Source organism: Toxorhynchites rutilus, chromosome 1, assembly GCF_029784135.1.
Source record: "Toxorhynchites rutilus septentrionalis strain SRP chromosome 1, ASM2978413v1, whole genome shotgun sequence".
NCBI classification, from domain to species: Eukaryota; Metazoa; Arthropoda; class Insecta; order Diptera; family Culicidae; genus Toxorhynchites; species Toxorhynchites rutilus.
The window spans coordinates 200101699-200117113 of record NC_073744.1 but is presented as its reverse complement, the minus strand read 5'-3'; the positions used below and the strand labels follow the sequence as shown (position 1 = coordinate 200117113).

General features: G+C 34.9%; 2 protein-coding genes across 10 annotated transcripts in view; one reads left to right on the top strand and one right to left on the bottom strand.

The window, feature by feature from the left end:
• The window catches only part of LOC129767057 (protein gone early), a 262177-nt gene that overhangs the window by 36165 nt on the left and 210597 nt on the right, over nt 1–15415 (bottom strand). The gene's annotated exons all lie outside the window — the stretch shown is intronic.
• Nucleotides 10356–11900, top strand: LOC129767106 (fibroin heavy chain-like). Of its 2 annotated transcripts, none has more exons than XM_055767735.1 (3): nt 10356–10416; nt 10494–11350; nt 11415–11900. In XM_055767735.1, the coding sequence occupies exons 1-3, from the start codon at nt 10402–10404 to the stop codon at nt 11704–11706; spliced, it is 1164 nt and encodes a 387-aa protein (XP_055623710.1). In that variant the 5' UTR covers nt 10356–10401; the 3' UTR covers nt 11707–11900. The 2 variants fall into 2 exon arrangements, with proteins under 2 accessions (XP_055623710.1, XP_055623703.1); XM_055767728.1 differs by having other exon boundaries at nt 10359–10437.

Below are 15415 nucleotides of genomic sequence, written 5' to 3'. Positions count from 1 at the left end.
AACAATTGCTTCAGATATTATTTCCGCAAATGTTCTCCAGTCAATATTCTTCGTGAGGTCATACGAAATATTGACTGACTCACGAGAGCTTGATTCATTAGCGATCGATAAAATTATTGGTAGGTGATCACTACCGTGGGGATCTTGGATTACCTTCCACATGCAATCCAGCGATAACGAAGAAGAGCATAAAGATATGTCTAGCATGCTTGCCCGTGCATGAGGGTTGGCTATTCTGGTTGCTTCCCCAGTATTCAAAACTGTCAATTTGAAGTTGTCACACAGATCATAAATCAAAGTGGCACGGTTGTCATCGTAGAGTGATCCCCATGCTGTTCCATGGGAGTTGAAATCACCTAAGATTAACCGCGGCTCCGGTATTGCCTCGATAGTATCAAAGAACTGATGGCGGCCTACCGTAGTTCTGGGAGGGAGATATATCGAAGCAATGCAGAGGTCTTTGCCATTGATTTGTGTCTGGCAAGCAACAACTTCAATGCCTGTCATCGATGGGAGAGTGACTCTATAGAAGGAGTGACATTTTTTAATCCCCAATAGTACGCCACCAAACGAGTCATTTCGATCGAGGCGAATAATGTTGAAATCGTGGAAATTCAGCTCATCGGATGAAGAAAGCCATGTTTCACAGAGGGAAAATACATCACAGTTAGAGCTGTGAACTAAAAATTTAAACTGATCTAGTTTAGGAATGATGCTTCTGCAATTCCACTGTATTACAGTGGTCAAATCCTTGACCTCTTGCCCTGAATCAGGCATCGAGGGAAATGAACGCTGCCAAAAAATCACATGTTTCTTTCAAAAATGTTCTCACAATCGGAAGCAAACATAATACTATGCTTTTAAGAGGGTCATTTATATTTAAAGCATTTAAAATGTTGTCCAATGTTGTGGCTGTTGCCTCGACCGCGAAAAAGCAGCAGACGTGTTGGGTGCTGCTCCGGGAAGTGCTGAGGACCCCTGGTGCGTAGAAGAACCGCTTAAACCAGGAGGTACTTGCTTCGGTCTATTCTCAGCACGTTCGATTCGAGTTTTCATTCCAACATGGGAAGTTTCGGTTTTCTTTCTGGGGAGTGATGGAAAAGAAGTAATTTTTCTTTTCCTGATGGCACCCTGCGATGTACCGGAACTTCCTGCATTGGGAGCGTCAGCAACAGGCTCGTCGTTCTGCAGAATGGAGTAGGGATTGTCCTGAGTCGTTGAAACGGGACTCTTAAGCATTTCTGCATAAGTCCGCTTGGAACGTTCTTTTAAGGAACGCTTGATTTTTTCCCCTCGTTGTATGTACACCGGGCATTGAGTAAGATCATGAGGAGTCCCGCCGCAATGAAGACACTTGCGCTCTTTCGGGCAAGGATTCTCATCATGGCTCTCTCCACAATCTGCGCAACGTTTTTTGTTGCAAACAATAGGCATTACTCGGGGTACAAACAACCGAACAGGTAAACGAAGTGCACCTATTGCAACGTAGTTTGGAAGGGCGGAACCCTCAAATGTCACACGAAAAGAGTTTGTCCGATTGAGAACACTTTTGTCATTTTTAAGTGACACAGATTTCAGTCGATCGCATGCAAGAATCTTCACACTTTTAAGTGAAGAGTTCTTGAAGCGACCGACACCATCGAGTATCTCTTTTCGAGTCAAACCCTTTTCGTTTATTACACCGTCTATTTCAACGTTGCAACAGGGTACGTATACGCGATACTCGATCGCAAAGAGATCACAGCGCGTTATTTCATTCGCTTGGGTTCTGCTGGAGACGACAACTCGTAATTTGTCTGGCCCCATCCGAGTAATCTCGGTAACTTCGGAAAATTTCTGTGTCAACTCTTTTGAGATGCGAATGACGTTAAGAGGTTTGGACTAAGAGGTATTTTCGTCTAAAGTATACGATAAATGGGCCTTTGGCGCCATCAGGGTATTCTTTTAGACGAAAATCCTGCTTCTCGTCTTTTTCCTCATCTTCAGAGCTTTCTATTTCGTATACAGAATTTTCCTCCTCATCTTCTGTTTCATCCTCCTGCTCTTCAAGAGGAGGTTCATTATCTGATATATTCGTTGGCGTGGATGGGGGATCCTCCCCGCCCTCTGCCATATTAATAAAAACGAAGAAGTAGACAACTGTTCGATATGAACAGAATATAATAATTTGGAAAATATAAATTAGTAAAAGAAATTATATTTCTATAAAAGTTATTGTTGAAAATTTTATTTATTTCAATTTTTGTTATTATGTGTAATTTGAAAATGAAAAAAGTTCCAACAAAAGTTCAACGGTGATGTAAGAAATGAACACCCCTAATGCCAACGCTTGCCGATATGATAAACACAATGATAAACAATGGTATAAATCGAGCACAGAAGCTATACAGAATGATGGAAGAGGTAAGAGAAAATAAACTTCTACTTGCCCCGCTGCTGTGTAGCGTGTGTGATGATGTGACTTGCTGCCGGATTGTCTCGATAGCGCACCACTTTTTATGAGCTTTACTCGCTCGCAGCGCACCAGATGAAAAAATACACACTAGAAACGGATGTAAAAAAAACACCTGTATCGGATCAAATATAGGTTCGACCGATCTGCTTGCGAGTTGTCGAAGCAATGAACTACACCTGATGTTTACACATAAAAACTGCAACATTGGAAATAATCAATCAAAAATTTTAAAAATATATCACATATTTGAGTATACATCAAAATCCAAAACATTGGAAACTTCGAATTTAAATTCAAAATGTAACACTGAATTATTAATTTTCTTCCTAATATCTATATGTCATAATTCAATCAGGAAATATCAGACCCGGTTATTTCACCGGATATTGTGGCAAAGAGTTATGTTATAAGTGTTGGTATGTTCAGTGTTAATTGAAATCAAATTAAATTATTTTTAATGTACAATTTGAAATTTGCGATTTTTGAATTCTTGATATTTCATTTTCAAAATTCTATTTCAGTTCAGTTTCAATTAATCTATCTATTTCCGGATACCTATTCAATTTTATATTTGAGTTCGAGATGTATATAATTTTCTGTTACATATTCTCATTTATTTATCTGATTTTCCAACAATGATAAAACATACTATTTGATGTTAGCCTTGAAATCTCTGGCGTCGGCCATCGTGTATCTCTGTTAGAAATTGTTTCACAAATTTTTCCGATGAATGTCAACATTTTCAATAAAAATAGTATACTTTATTGATGATCATGTATTCTACTAGCTTGAGTTGCTAGGGAGCATTAAACTCCCAAAAATGCCACACCTGAAACTTACGTGGAATCCTGAAAAACATATCGAATACTAATCATTGTTTGTCAGTAGCAGCAGCGACCGGTATTGGCTGACGTTTGTTTCTCATCCACTAAAACCGGTCCACTTAGATCCAGTCAGCATCCAGAAAGGAATTCAAGCTAACTAGAATATCACACAGGAATCGTCAGAATGTTTTGAGACAGTAAAAACACCGACATACAAATTCTAATGGAAACGCATGGTGAAACAAAACCCGTGCCGAGAGATATATATGATTATTCAACAGCCATATCTCACCACCTGACCCTGGGGACTAGACTGGATTGGAGCTTGCTGGACTTTAGTGGATGGCAAAAACCGGTTGGAGGTCAGAGCTCGAACACAATCTATTTGTAGCGTGGCCCAGCCACCGGTGGTGTCATGCTGTGTTTGTGTCAACCCTACAAGAATAGAACTACACAAAACATGTTGCGATAGCACTTTCGACGAGCAGAATCAAATTTCAATTCCACTCTTCTCGAACCTCAAATGTGTCCAAATCATGATTTTATAGCACAGTCACATTTGAGAGGTGCAAAACAACACTTCTGACTGACAGACAACAACCAGCCGAACGCCGGGAGGAGTTGATGTGGTTTTCCCCGATTGGAGCTAATCACTCTTCATTTCATGGTTTTACAACTGTTCGTTTGTGTGCAGAATGCGCTTCGACTGTGGTGTGTGACGACATGTCAACATGTTAACCGAGCAAGTGAAAAACGATTATTCAATTGTTGTCAGAGGTTAGGAGAGGCTCGTTTGATAACTGCAAGAAAATGCATCACGTGTTTATCTATCGCGCACATATAGTTAAAGTTCAATTTTTCATGTCGAAAAAGGTATAAACAGACCCTGCGTGAACTCGTCGTTTCGGAGCTGACAGCACATCCTAAGAATTAATTCAAACTTTGTGGATGTGAAGTTTTTTAAGTATCTTTTTAAGCATTTTTCTCTACTCCTTTTTTTAAATTAGTCTAGACTCTAGACTGTGCTTTGGAAAGGGCAAAGCTTTTCGATTTTTCCAACGGCCAAAAAGTTCACCGCGATAAATAACTGTGGATGACGCCATCTTCAAAGATACGAGAGAGATAATTTTGATTTTCTTTACGACGTTTTTCAATGTTACCCCTCGCATACAAAGAAGAACAAGAACGTTCGCGATGCATACATAAGTACAGCTCGTGCATTGATATATGGAAACAAATTGCGACATATGGTCAGCTTTTGTAAGATTCAACCATCTCCAGCTGATTCTACGAAACCACGCAAAACGCGCCGATCAACAAATCTATCTACTAAAGAGCAAATTTAATATTTCAACTCATAATTTTATCCGAAGTGATGAAAAAGTGAATTGAATAACATAATTTCGCAGTCCTACGTGAGCAATGCGGTTGTTCGCGACCGACAGCGCGAATGATGAGCAATTGTCCCATGTCAATTCCATGCCCATTCCTATCCTTTTCCCATCTAATCCACTCCATATCCGTCATGCATGCAATGTGTGGTGTATGAAACAAATACAGACAGTAGCATATTCTGAAAACGAACAAAAGCCGAGCGCACACGAACAAATGTGTGCAACCGATGATCCCTACTAATGCAATATTACATTCAAAATCCGAACGCCAAATGTACAGCATCGCGAAGTAAATCTGTTGTGTTTAGTTAGCAGTTATCCAAGTGTGTTTAATTCTCCAACATTTCACATCCAAACCGTATGGTCTTCCGTAAGACCAAAAGTGCGACATTATCCCGAATCCTGAACTATCATCCAGGCCTCCTTCAGCCGAAGGAACCGTCATCATCCTCAACGGTGTGATCCACAAGCGGTCGTGCCATATTCTTTCTAAATTCATTCATTGCAAGTAGTTTTTTTCGTAGTTTAAAATGGATAGAATCATCCTCTATTTATTTTTATTGCTCTGAGTCACAAACAAAACGCAGAAAAAACACCGCGAAATAAACTGGGGAAAATGTAGAGACGACGTAAACACATGGGACTCGATTCGAGCATCAGGAACGAAATGTTGGACTAAGAAACAAACACACAAAAAATAGAAAAGGATTTCAAAAATGAACGAGAATTTAAAGAAGCGTTTTTAAAAGTAAAACACAATGAAAGAAAACAAAAGCGAGAATAAAAAAAAGTAAATGAGTATAGAAGAAACGAAAGTGAGTATGAGGGATGAGGAATGAGAAATGAGGAATACGGAGTACGGACAGGTAATCAGAAAATCGTAAAAAAGCTCAGAAAACCATATATCAAAAAATTAAAAATACATCAGCCTATCAGAGAATTTCAAAATCAGATAACCAGAAAATTAAAAAAAAGATGTAATAAAAATTCAAATCAAAATATTATTTGATCAGAAAATCAAAAAATAATAAAAAAAGTCACCAAAAAACAAAAAAAAAAAATACATCGGAAAACAAAAAGTAAACAGAATATTTTTTGATAATTTTATGTTCTTTTTTTAAATTTTATGATGATTTTTTGATTTATGATTTTCTGATGATTTTATGCTTCGATTTTCTGAGTTTTTTCTCCTGGTTCTTTTCTTCTTTTCTTCTTCATCGGAAAACAAAAAGTAAACAGAATATCAGAAAACCAGAATCTTGTCCAATGAAAGAAAAACATATTTATTAATGTTTTTCTTTCATTGGACAAGATTCTGGTTTTCTGATATTCTGTTTACTTTTTGTTTTCCGATGAAGAAGAAAAGAAGAAAAGAACCAGGAGAAAAAACTCAGAAAATCGAAGCATAAAATCATCAGAAAATCATAAATCAAAAAATCATCATAAAATTTAAAAAAAGAACATAAAATTATCAAAAAATTATAAATTTAAAAAAAAAATCAAATGAGCAGAACAATCCTCGTGAAATTCAAAAATCCTTTTGGATCGACAAATCAGAAAATGATAAAAACAAAAAACGATCCAAATAACAAAAAAAAACATAAAATAGAAGAAATAGAAGATTAGAAAATCAGAACCAGAATCTTCTTAAATAGAAGAAGACATCAGTAAATCAAAAAATTAAATTGAACAAAAAACATCAGAAAATCATAAAATTATCACAGTATTTACAAAATTAGATAATCAGAAAATTAGTAAAACATCCGATAATCTAAAACATTCAAAAAATATAAAAATTATCACAAAATCAAGAAATTGTCAGAAATAAAAAAAATAGAAAATCATTTAAAAAATCCAAAAATTAACAATAAAAAAAATCGAATCATATAGAAATATTGGAAATCTGGCAAGACCTAAAAGATTCTAAGAAAATAAATAAAACAAAGTGAAGATCACTGAAAATCAAAGAGAATAAAAGTGAAAAAAATTTTTTTTTATGATCCAAATATGACTTATTTTAGGGAAAAATGTGTGAAAAATAAAAATGGTAATTTGTGATTTCTGAAGATTTTGACAAAACCATCAGAAAATCATAAATCAAAAAATCATCAGAAATTCCACAAATCAGAAAATTGAAAAAAAACATAAAATTATAAAGAAATAAAAATAAATAAAAAAAAAAGCATCAGAAAATTTATAAAAATATCAGATGAGCAGAAAAATCCTCGTGAAATCCAAAAATCCAGTTGGATCCAAAAATCAGAAAATAATAAAAACAAATCAGATAATCGAAAAATTAAAAAAAAAATCTGATATTCTAAAAGCAGTCGAAAAAACATAAAAGTTATCAGAAAATCAAAAAAGGTGTCAGATATAACAAAAAAAAAGAAGACCATTAAAAAAATGTTAAGAAAAATTCGAGAATCATAAAAAAATCAGATCATATAGAAATATTGGAAATTTGACAAGATCTAAAAGATTGTAAGGAAATAAAATTCAGAGAGAATAAAAGTTAAAAAAAAGAAACATTTTTTTTTATAATCCAAATATGACTTATTTTAAGGAAAAATGTGTGTTAAATAACAATAATTTTCTTGTAAAAATTGTAATTTTAGAAGATTTTGATTGAATTCTCACCAGAAATTGTTTATAACGATTTGGTAGTGAAATCAAGGAAGATAGAAGTCGGGTGCCACAGAACAAATTTTAGAGCGGTTTGAGAGCTTTGATTTGGTTCATAGAAACAATCACGTTTATTGTATATTTTTGGGTTAAAATTAATAATAACCATAGTGGTTATGTCTTTCAAGTTTTTTTACTTTCGAAATGAAATTTAAATCCACTAATTTAGATGTTTCACAACTGTATTCTGTACTAAATTTACTCATCTTTCAAATGGAAACAACAGAATCCTTCTATGTAGCGTTCTTTTTGAAGTAGAGCCAGTTTAAGTCGAACAGATTTCGGATCAATAACTATGTCATTGCTGAATTTGACCATTTGCCCAGAGGGATTTTCATCAAATATAATCGTCAATTACCTCCTGAGAGTTTCTGGATAATTTTTTTTTCATTTGAGAAAGGTATTTTCTGACTTAAAGAGGATGAATCCAAATTTAAATTCTGTTTTAATATTTAAAAAACTAAAAGCATTTGTATATATTTTTTGATTCGCCCTGTATTGAAAAACCGTCAAATAATCTAGAAATTTCAAAAATTTGGTAATATCTAAAATAAAAAAAAATGAGGTAATAAAAAATAAAAATCAGAGAAGATATAAAAATCGGAGAAACAGACACGAATGATTTAAAATCAGAAAAAATCAAAATCAGATCATAAAACCAGAAAAGATCGGAGACAGTGGAAGAAAGGCTCAGAAAACAACACAAAAAAAAAACTTTAAAAAACCACCAGAAAATAAAAAAAACTTCAGAAAATTAAAAAAAATACGAGGACGGTCCGATAAGTACTTAGCCTCATTGCTCGATGGTGTCAGTATCGCAAAAGAGATTACTTTTCGTGTAGTACATTCTCGTAAACGGCTACTGTCAAAATTTCAGCCGAATCGGACTCGTAGTTTTGTTTTGACCGTGCGTGGAAGCGGGCGTGTTCGCGGATTTTAGAAAAATGGAAAAAAAATGGAAGATCAGCCATCGCAACGGCCGAATTGCACTACGAACTGCAGCCTCATCCACTATATTCTCCCGATTTGGCCCCGTGTGACTTTTCTTATCGTACTTATCGGACTGCCCTCGTATATAGATTATCGAAAAGTTAGAAAATCATCAAGAAATCAAAAAAATCACGTAAAAATGAAAAAAATGATCGAAAAATTGTTAGAAAATCAAAAACTCGCCAGAAAAACAGATAATAATCAGAAAATTAAATTTTTTTAGATAATCAGAAAAAAAAAATTAAAAATAATTCAGAATGTTTCAATAAGTATAATCATTATAATAAAGATGATCAGAAAAAAAGATTATCAAAAAATCATCTGAAAATTATCAAAAAGTTATGAAAAAAGAAAATATTATCAGATAATTTAATATCACATAATCAAACAATTAGAAAATAAAAAAAATCAAATACTATCGAAAAATTGAAAACATATCAAACAACCATCAAAAAATCGAAAATCATCAAAAAATATAAGTTAGTTAGAAAAAAAAATCAGAAGAAAAATCAGAAAACGGAGGAAAAGGGAGAAAAGCAGAAAACATCGAAATAAATTAGGTAAAATTATAAATAAAAAATAGTAGTAAGCGACACAGAAAATGATATGAATTCCGTGATCATTGATATATTACATGATTTCTCAAAACTATTATTTTTTGTACTTTTTTCAAGATGAAACTGCGAATTTAATTTTGCCAATGGAAGTCGGGTTTTTAAATGAGAATAAGAATTGAGTTGAAAAATAAAAACCTTAGTGCGACGGAGAATGCAGAAAGAAACAATGAAATCACGAACTGGGAACGAAAAAAAATATAACTAAAAAAAAGTTGCAATAAAAAAATAGAAAATGAAACATAAATATATTTTGCGGCTATTTTTTTTTTAAGACACATTGGATTGAATCTTGCTTTTCTTCAGTTCCTTGCTAAAGTCGGAAGGGAGAGAGGAATGGATCGTATCAACGATCTTCGACGTCACGCTGTCATGACGTCAGTTTTTTTCGATTTTAAAACCGGTCTTAGATTAGTATCATGATCTTCGAGAAAGAAGAAATAAGCGTTCTACTCAGAAAAGGTCATTTTTTACTCCAAAGCTTGCCGAAGAAGCTCGTATTATATTAATTTTTGAGTGTGCATCGCATTACTTTTCTGACTTTTTGACTATTTTGAACGATTTTAACCAGAAGCTAGAAATACTGAATCGCCAGTTGCTTCGCTACCGAATGACTGATGACGCCCTTGACTTAATAACCCCTCCAACATCGCGATCACATCGCAACAAAGGTAGGCGCTTCACTCGGAAGTCCGGTTTGCTTCCGCGCTGCGAGATCCTTACCAGACAAATACAACCCACCATAGGAAATAGGAAACGCGATATGATTTCGTTTAGGGTCGAGATCATCAATTAGCCGCATGAATGATCGAGCCGAGAGATATCGCGATCGCGATCGAAAGGTCGCATCATTGTATCTTTTTTTTTTTTTGGAGAGAACCAGTTTAGCTAACCTTCGCACGATCTGAATTTGGATGATTTTGGAAATAGCGATCATAAGCAGAAAAAATAGAAACGCGTTTTCGCGCGCACATTATTCAAATCCTAGAAATGATACCCTTGCACAACACGAGCCACTGGTATCTCGGACTCAGAGAACAAAATGCCGCGCGTGAAGAATTTTTCCGCAAAATACTATTGGTTCTGTTTTGTATTCGTTGAAATGAAGGCGTCCGCAAGAATTTGCGGTGACACCCTGCCTCTTGGAGGTCAAATGCGCGTTGATGGTAGAGAGATCACGATGCACAATCGGTGATCGGTGAACCACAAAAAGGTTCGCGAGAAGGCGAGAGGAACGAAAGCGAAATGAAGATCATCTTCTTTTCGAAACGGTAGCCCCCAACAGCAGCAGCAGCCCACTGACTCTTATCGGCGAATCTTCGATCCGATTATAGGCGCGCTCGCTACGCTTGACTTATAAAGAGCGAAAGTATGATCTAATCCTCATTTCGGTTCGATTCTTCGTTCTCGTAGCAACACCGCCCGTCTGAGTTGAGGAGACGATGCGTGCGTTTGTGGTAGGTGTCCGCGTGTTCTGGGTAACCTAAGATGAACCAGAACTAGTTCTAACTGTAAGGTACTTTTTTGTCCCCAGCTTTTCTCCGCCTGTTTGGCGCTGGCGTCGGCCGATATAGGACTGAAGCTGCGTCAGGCAGCCGCTGCTCGTGCCCGTGGCGGCCTTTCCAGCTACGATGTTGGTCAGAGTTCAGTATCGGTTGACTATTCTCAGGGAGCCGGTGCCGGTGCTGGTGGGTTCTCTGGGTTAAGTGCGGGAGGTTTTGGAGGTGGACTTCAGTACGACACTTCGTCCGCTGCCTTCAATGGCTTTGGAGCGTCGGGTGCTGCAGGATTTAGTGGATTTGGTGGATTCGATGGTGGAGCAGCTGCTGATTTCGGAGGATTCGGTGGGGCTGGCGTGAGTGGTTTCGGTGGTGGAGCTGTTGACTACAGTGATGGTGCCGCTGGTGCCACCTTCAATGGTGGAGCAGCTGCCTTCAACGGTGGAGCTGCTGCCTTCGGAGCAAATGGTGCAGCTGCATACAGCGCTGATGTTGGTGTAGGTGGTGCTGCAGCTTACAATGGAGGTAACGTCCGCGTTGTCACCAAGCCAGCGATCGTCAAGAAGCATTTCTACTACCACGCCGCTCCTGACAACGAGCCGGAAGTCGAGCCAGAGGCCCGTCTCGAGATCCAACCCCAGACTCACTACAAGGTGCTGTTCATTAAGGCCCCATCTCTCCAGGCCAGACCCGCCAACCGTGTCGCTGCCCGCACCCGCACACAAGAGAAGACCCTGGTCTACGTTCTGGTCAAGAAGCCAGAGGCTCCCGCCGAAGTGGCCGATACCCCCGTGGACACCTATACCAGCGGCAAACCGGAGGTGTACTTCATCAAATACCAGGGCAGGGGTCGTGCTGATAATGTTGCCGCCTATGCAAGAGCTGGCACTGGGTAAGTTCCATCGCCATCAACCTCCTTGAAATTCCTTGAATTTCACGAGCAATCCTTCTCGCAGAGCTGGCGTCGCCGCTTACCAAGGTGCAGCCGATGCCGGAGCTGTCTACGCCTCGAATGACGCTGGCGCTTACACGGGGTCTGACGCGGATGCCGACTCCGGAGCCGGTGCTGCCGTTTACGCTGGTGACGATGGATCTTCAGCTCAGTTAGTCGGCAATGGTGTTTCCGGTTCGATCGACGCCTCTTCGCATGCTGCCTACGTTTCGGGTGATGCCGCTGGTGGTGCCGACGATGGTACCGTCCACGCTGGCAATTCCCCATCGCACGCGAGAAACGGACTTGAGTTCTGAAAACCTTCGAAAAGATTTGATGAAAAAAAACCGATGAAACCTAATAAAATAAATTTATTTTTCTCTAGAATCAGACTGTGCGAGCAAAGCTAGAGTTTGCGGATAAATATAAAAACGATGTTCCAAATATGACTGTAATATAGGTTTAGCGAGAATAGGGAATACGGAAGGAGCCAACTTTGTACCGGATGTGAGGTGTGTATGTGATTTAAATAATTCCTGTATATACAAAGTATGTACATATAAATTCGAAATCGAATAAAAATAGAAAAACTAAGCGACGCGTACGATTATTTATTTTAACCGCATAATTAAGCATGCGTTGTGACAGCCCATTATGCGTAATCTATCAAAGTGAAGATTCTTCACTCAACGAAGTGTCGAACGCTAATATAATGCTATTAATATAAGGCTCTGTTCCCGAATACGTAACATGTCGTGAGAACTGCGAAACAGGATGTGTTCAAAGGGTTAATTGGCGAGGATTAGTCATCGAAAAAAAAATCCGAAATCATTAACAATCAAGATATAACACCCCCCCCCCCCTCCATTGTAATCAGAAGCGAAAAAGAAGTTTGAAAGTAGATTCGCTTGTCGTTGTTGTTGTTGTTGTTGTTGTTGTTGTGAATGGAACACCTTGCTTTCCTTGATATTCAAAGAAACACTACCGGCTTTTATGATGGCATGTTTTGAAAGAAATTACAATAAAATGATGCATTTTTTTCGATGAACTTGTTTAAAATATGCATACACGAAAAAAACAAAAAACGAGACGAACGGATAGATAATGCTGCACATAAATTTACGTTTTGAATTCGAAATTAGATCTGTCAGTCTATAGTAGAAAAAATTGTATTAATGTTAAACTAATAGAAATGATCGATCCTATTGAGGCCGAGTTTATCGTTATGAGTTTAGTAAGAAGTGATAACTGTTTGATCATTTTGCAAACAAAATATTGTCGATTATAAAACTTACGGCTATAGCTTTAAGTTTTCACTTGCCAAATATGATAGCCAAAAAGATGCATAATAAACTTTTTTGGTAGAAACAATCAAGTTTATTGTGCATTTTTGGGTCAAAATTAATAATAACACTTTCAAAACCACTGTTTTTTAAGTGAGGAAGGTGTTTTCTGATTTTAAGGGGATGAATTAAAAATTCAGCTCTTTTTTTAGATTTAAAAAACGTATAAAAAAAAAAACAATAAAAAAAACTTAAGATTTCGAAAAAAATAGAAACAAAAATTAATCTCTCTCAATGTTTGTGTGTGCGTAAACAATCTTGAGAATCTCCCTCTATTTCTTTCTCTCTCTCTCTTTCATCCTTCCTCCTTTTCATTCTTTCTCCCTCTGTCCCATTCTTCCTCTTTTTTCTTTCTATTTTCTTTTTCCCTCTGTTTATTTCTCTTTTCATTTCTTTCTCCATCTGCTTCTTTTCCCTCTCTTAATTTCTCTTTTCTCTACCTTCCTTTCTCTCTTTTATTCTTTCCCTCTCTCTTTTTCCTCTTTTTTCCATAACTCCCTTTCTTCATCTCTTTTATTTTCACTCTCTTCTTCCCTATCCTTCTATTTCCCTCTCTACATTTCTCCATTTCTTGCTTTCTCTCTCTTCCTCCCTCTCCTTCTATTTCCCTCTCTTTTTTCTCTTTTTTCACTGTCTCCCTTTTACACTCTTTCAATCTCATTCTCTTTCTTTCCTTCTTCCTCTAGTTCTATTTCTCTCTACATTTTCCCTTTTTTCTTTTTCCTTCTTTTTGTTTTTCTCTCCCTTCCTTTTTATCTCCTTTTCTTCCTTCCTCCCTCTTTTTCTATCAACCCTAAGTTTCCTTTCAACTCTCTTCTTTCATCTCTCTCTCTTTCTTCCTCTTTTCCCTCTCTTCATCCTTCGTCTTTTTCTTTTTTTCTCTCTTACTTTCTCCCTTCTTTTCCTTTTCCCTGTCTTTCTTTTTCTCTCTCTCTTCAAGATTCGTTTTACGAGATCTATCAACTTTAAAAAATTTCTAATTTCAACAAATTTTATGAATTTTTATAAATTTTCATGAAGTTATGATTTTTTATGAATTGGATTAACTATGATTTTTTCGAATTTTACTAACTCTTACGAGTATTACATACAATTAAGTTTTACAGTTTAATGATTTGCTACGAATTAAATTAAATGTACTTTTACAAATAATATGATTTTGTTTTACTTTTACAAATTGTATAAATTATATACATTTCAAAAATTTAATGAATTAAATAAATTCTATAAATTTTGTAAATTCTTACGAGTTTCAACGTATTTCTAGTTTTTACAAGTTTCTTTTTCCCTTTTTTTTTAATTTTTACAAAATTTATAGGTTGTACCAAATTTTATTAATTTTTACAAATTTTATTATTTATTCAATCTTGGAAAATGTGGAAAATTATATGAATGTTTATGAGTTAAATAACATTTTACAGATCTCACGAATTTCTAAGAATTTTATTATTTTCGAAAGCCTCATGAGTGTTTACGAATTGAATGAAGTACATAAATTTGTATATATCATGGCAAGTGTTTTAACAAATTTTATAAATTTATGCAAATTTCCAAATTTTTGTGAATTTTACAAATTTTATGAATGCTTGATAAATTTTAGAACCTTTTTAAAGGATTTCAACGTTTTTCCAAATTTTATGAATTTCTAGGAATTTTTACGAAACTTATTAATTTTAACGAATTGAATTAATTTCGTTGATTATTTATGAATTTGGACAAAATGTGAATACATTATTTTTTACGAATTTATTTCGTTTTTTTCCGAATTTTTATAAACTTTTACAAATTTCATAAATGTTAAGGAATGATTTTATGATTTTTTCAAAGCTTTTCAAATGTTTTTAAATCTATCTTATTTAAATTTTCTAGTTAAATGAAATATTTCAGCGAATTTTATGATTTTCAAAGTTTTTCGTCGAAATTTTTAATGAGTTTTCCATGACTTCTACAAGTACATAAATTTTTATGATTTTTTATTTGAATTTTTGCAAATTTTATTAAATTCTACGGATTCTTTGTATTTTTACAAACTTTGTAAATTTTTATAGGGATAATTAGTTATAAAATTTTTATATTTTTTTACAAATATCAATAAATTTTATGATTTGCGGATTTTTATAATTTCTAATTTTTACCGAAATCTGGGGTTATTAACGAATTTATCTTTTTTTACGCATTTTCAATGAGTTTTCTACAAGAATTTGATGAATTTATAAATTTTAGCGATAGTCATGGTTTTCTTTTGGAATTTTATAAAATTTGACAATTTTCATAATTTTTTACGAATTTTATAAATTTCTGTGGTTTTGATGAATTTTTAAATTTGTTTTAAAATTTTTATGAATTCTATACATTTTGAACAAACTTTATAAATTTTTATAGAATTTCTTCATTTTATGAATTTTGATGATTATTATTATTTCGAAAATTAGTGCAAATTTTTCAAACCTTCACATATATTATAAATTTTTACAAGTTCAATTTTTTTTTTCAAATTATATTTACTTTCAATTTTTTTAATTAAATAAATGTAATATTTTTTTTTAATAAACTTCATTTACATTTTAAATTATATAAATTTATTTTATTTTTATGTATTATTAATCATTTAATTATTCGGTGTTGATTTATTAATTTATTGATTTAGAACTTGTTTGTGAACGAATTTTTCATTCTGAAAATT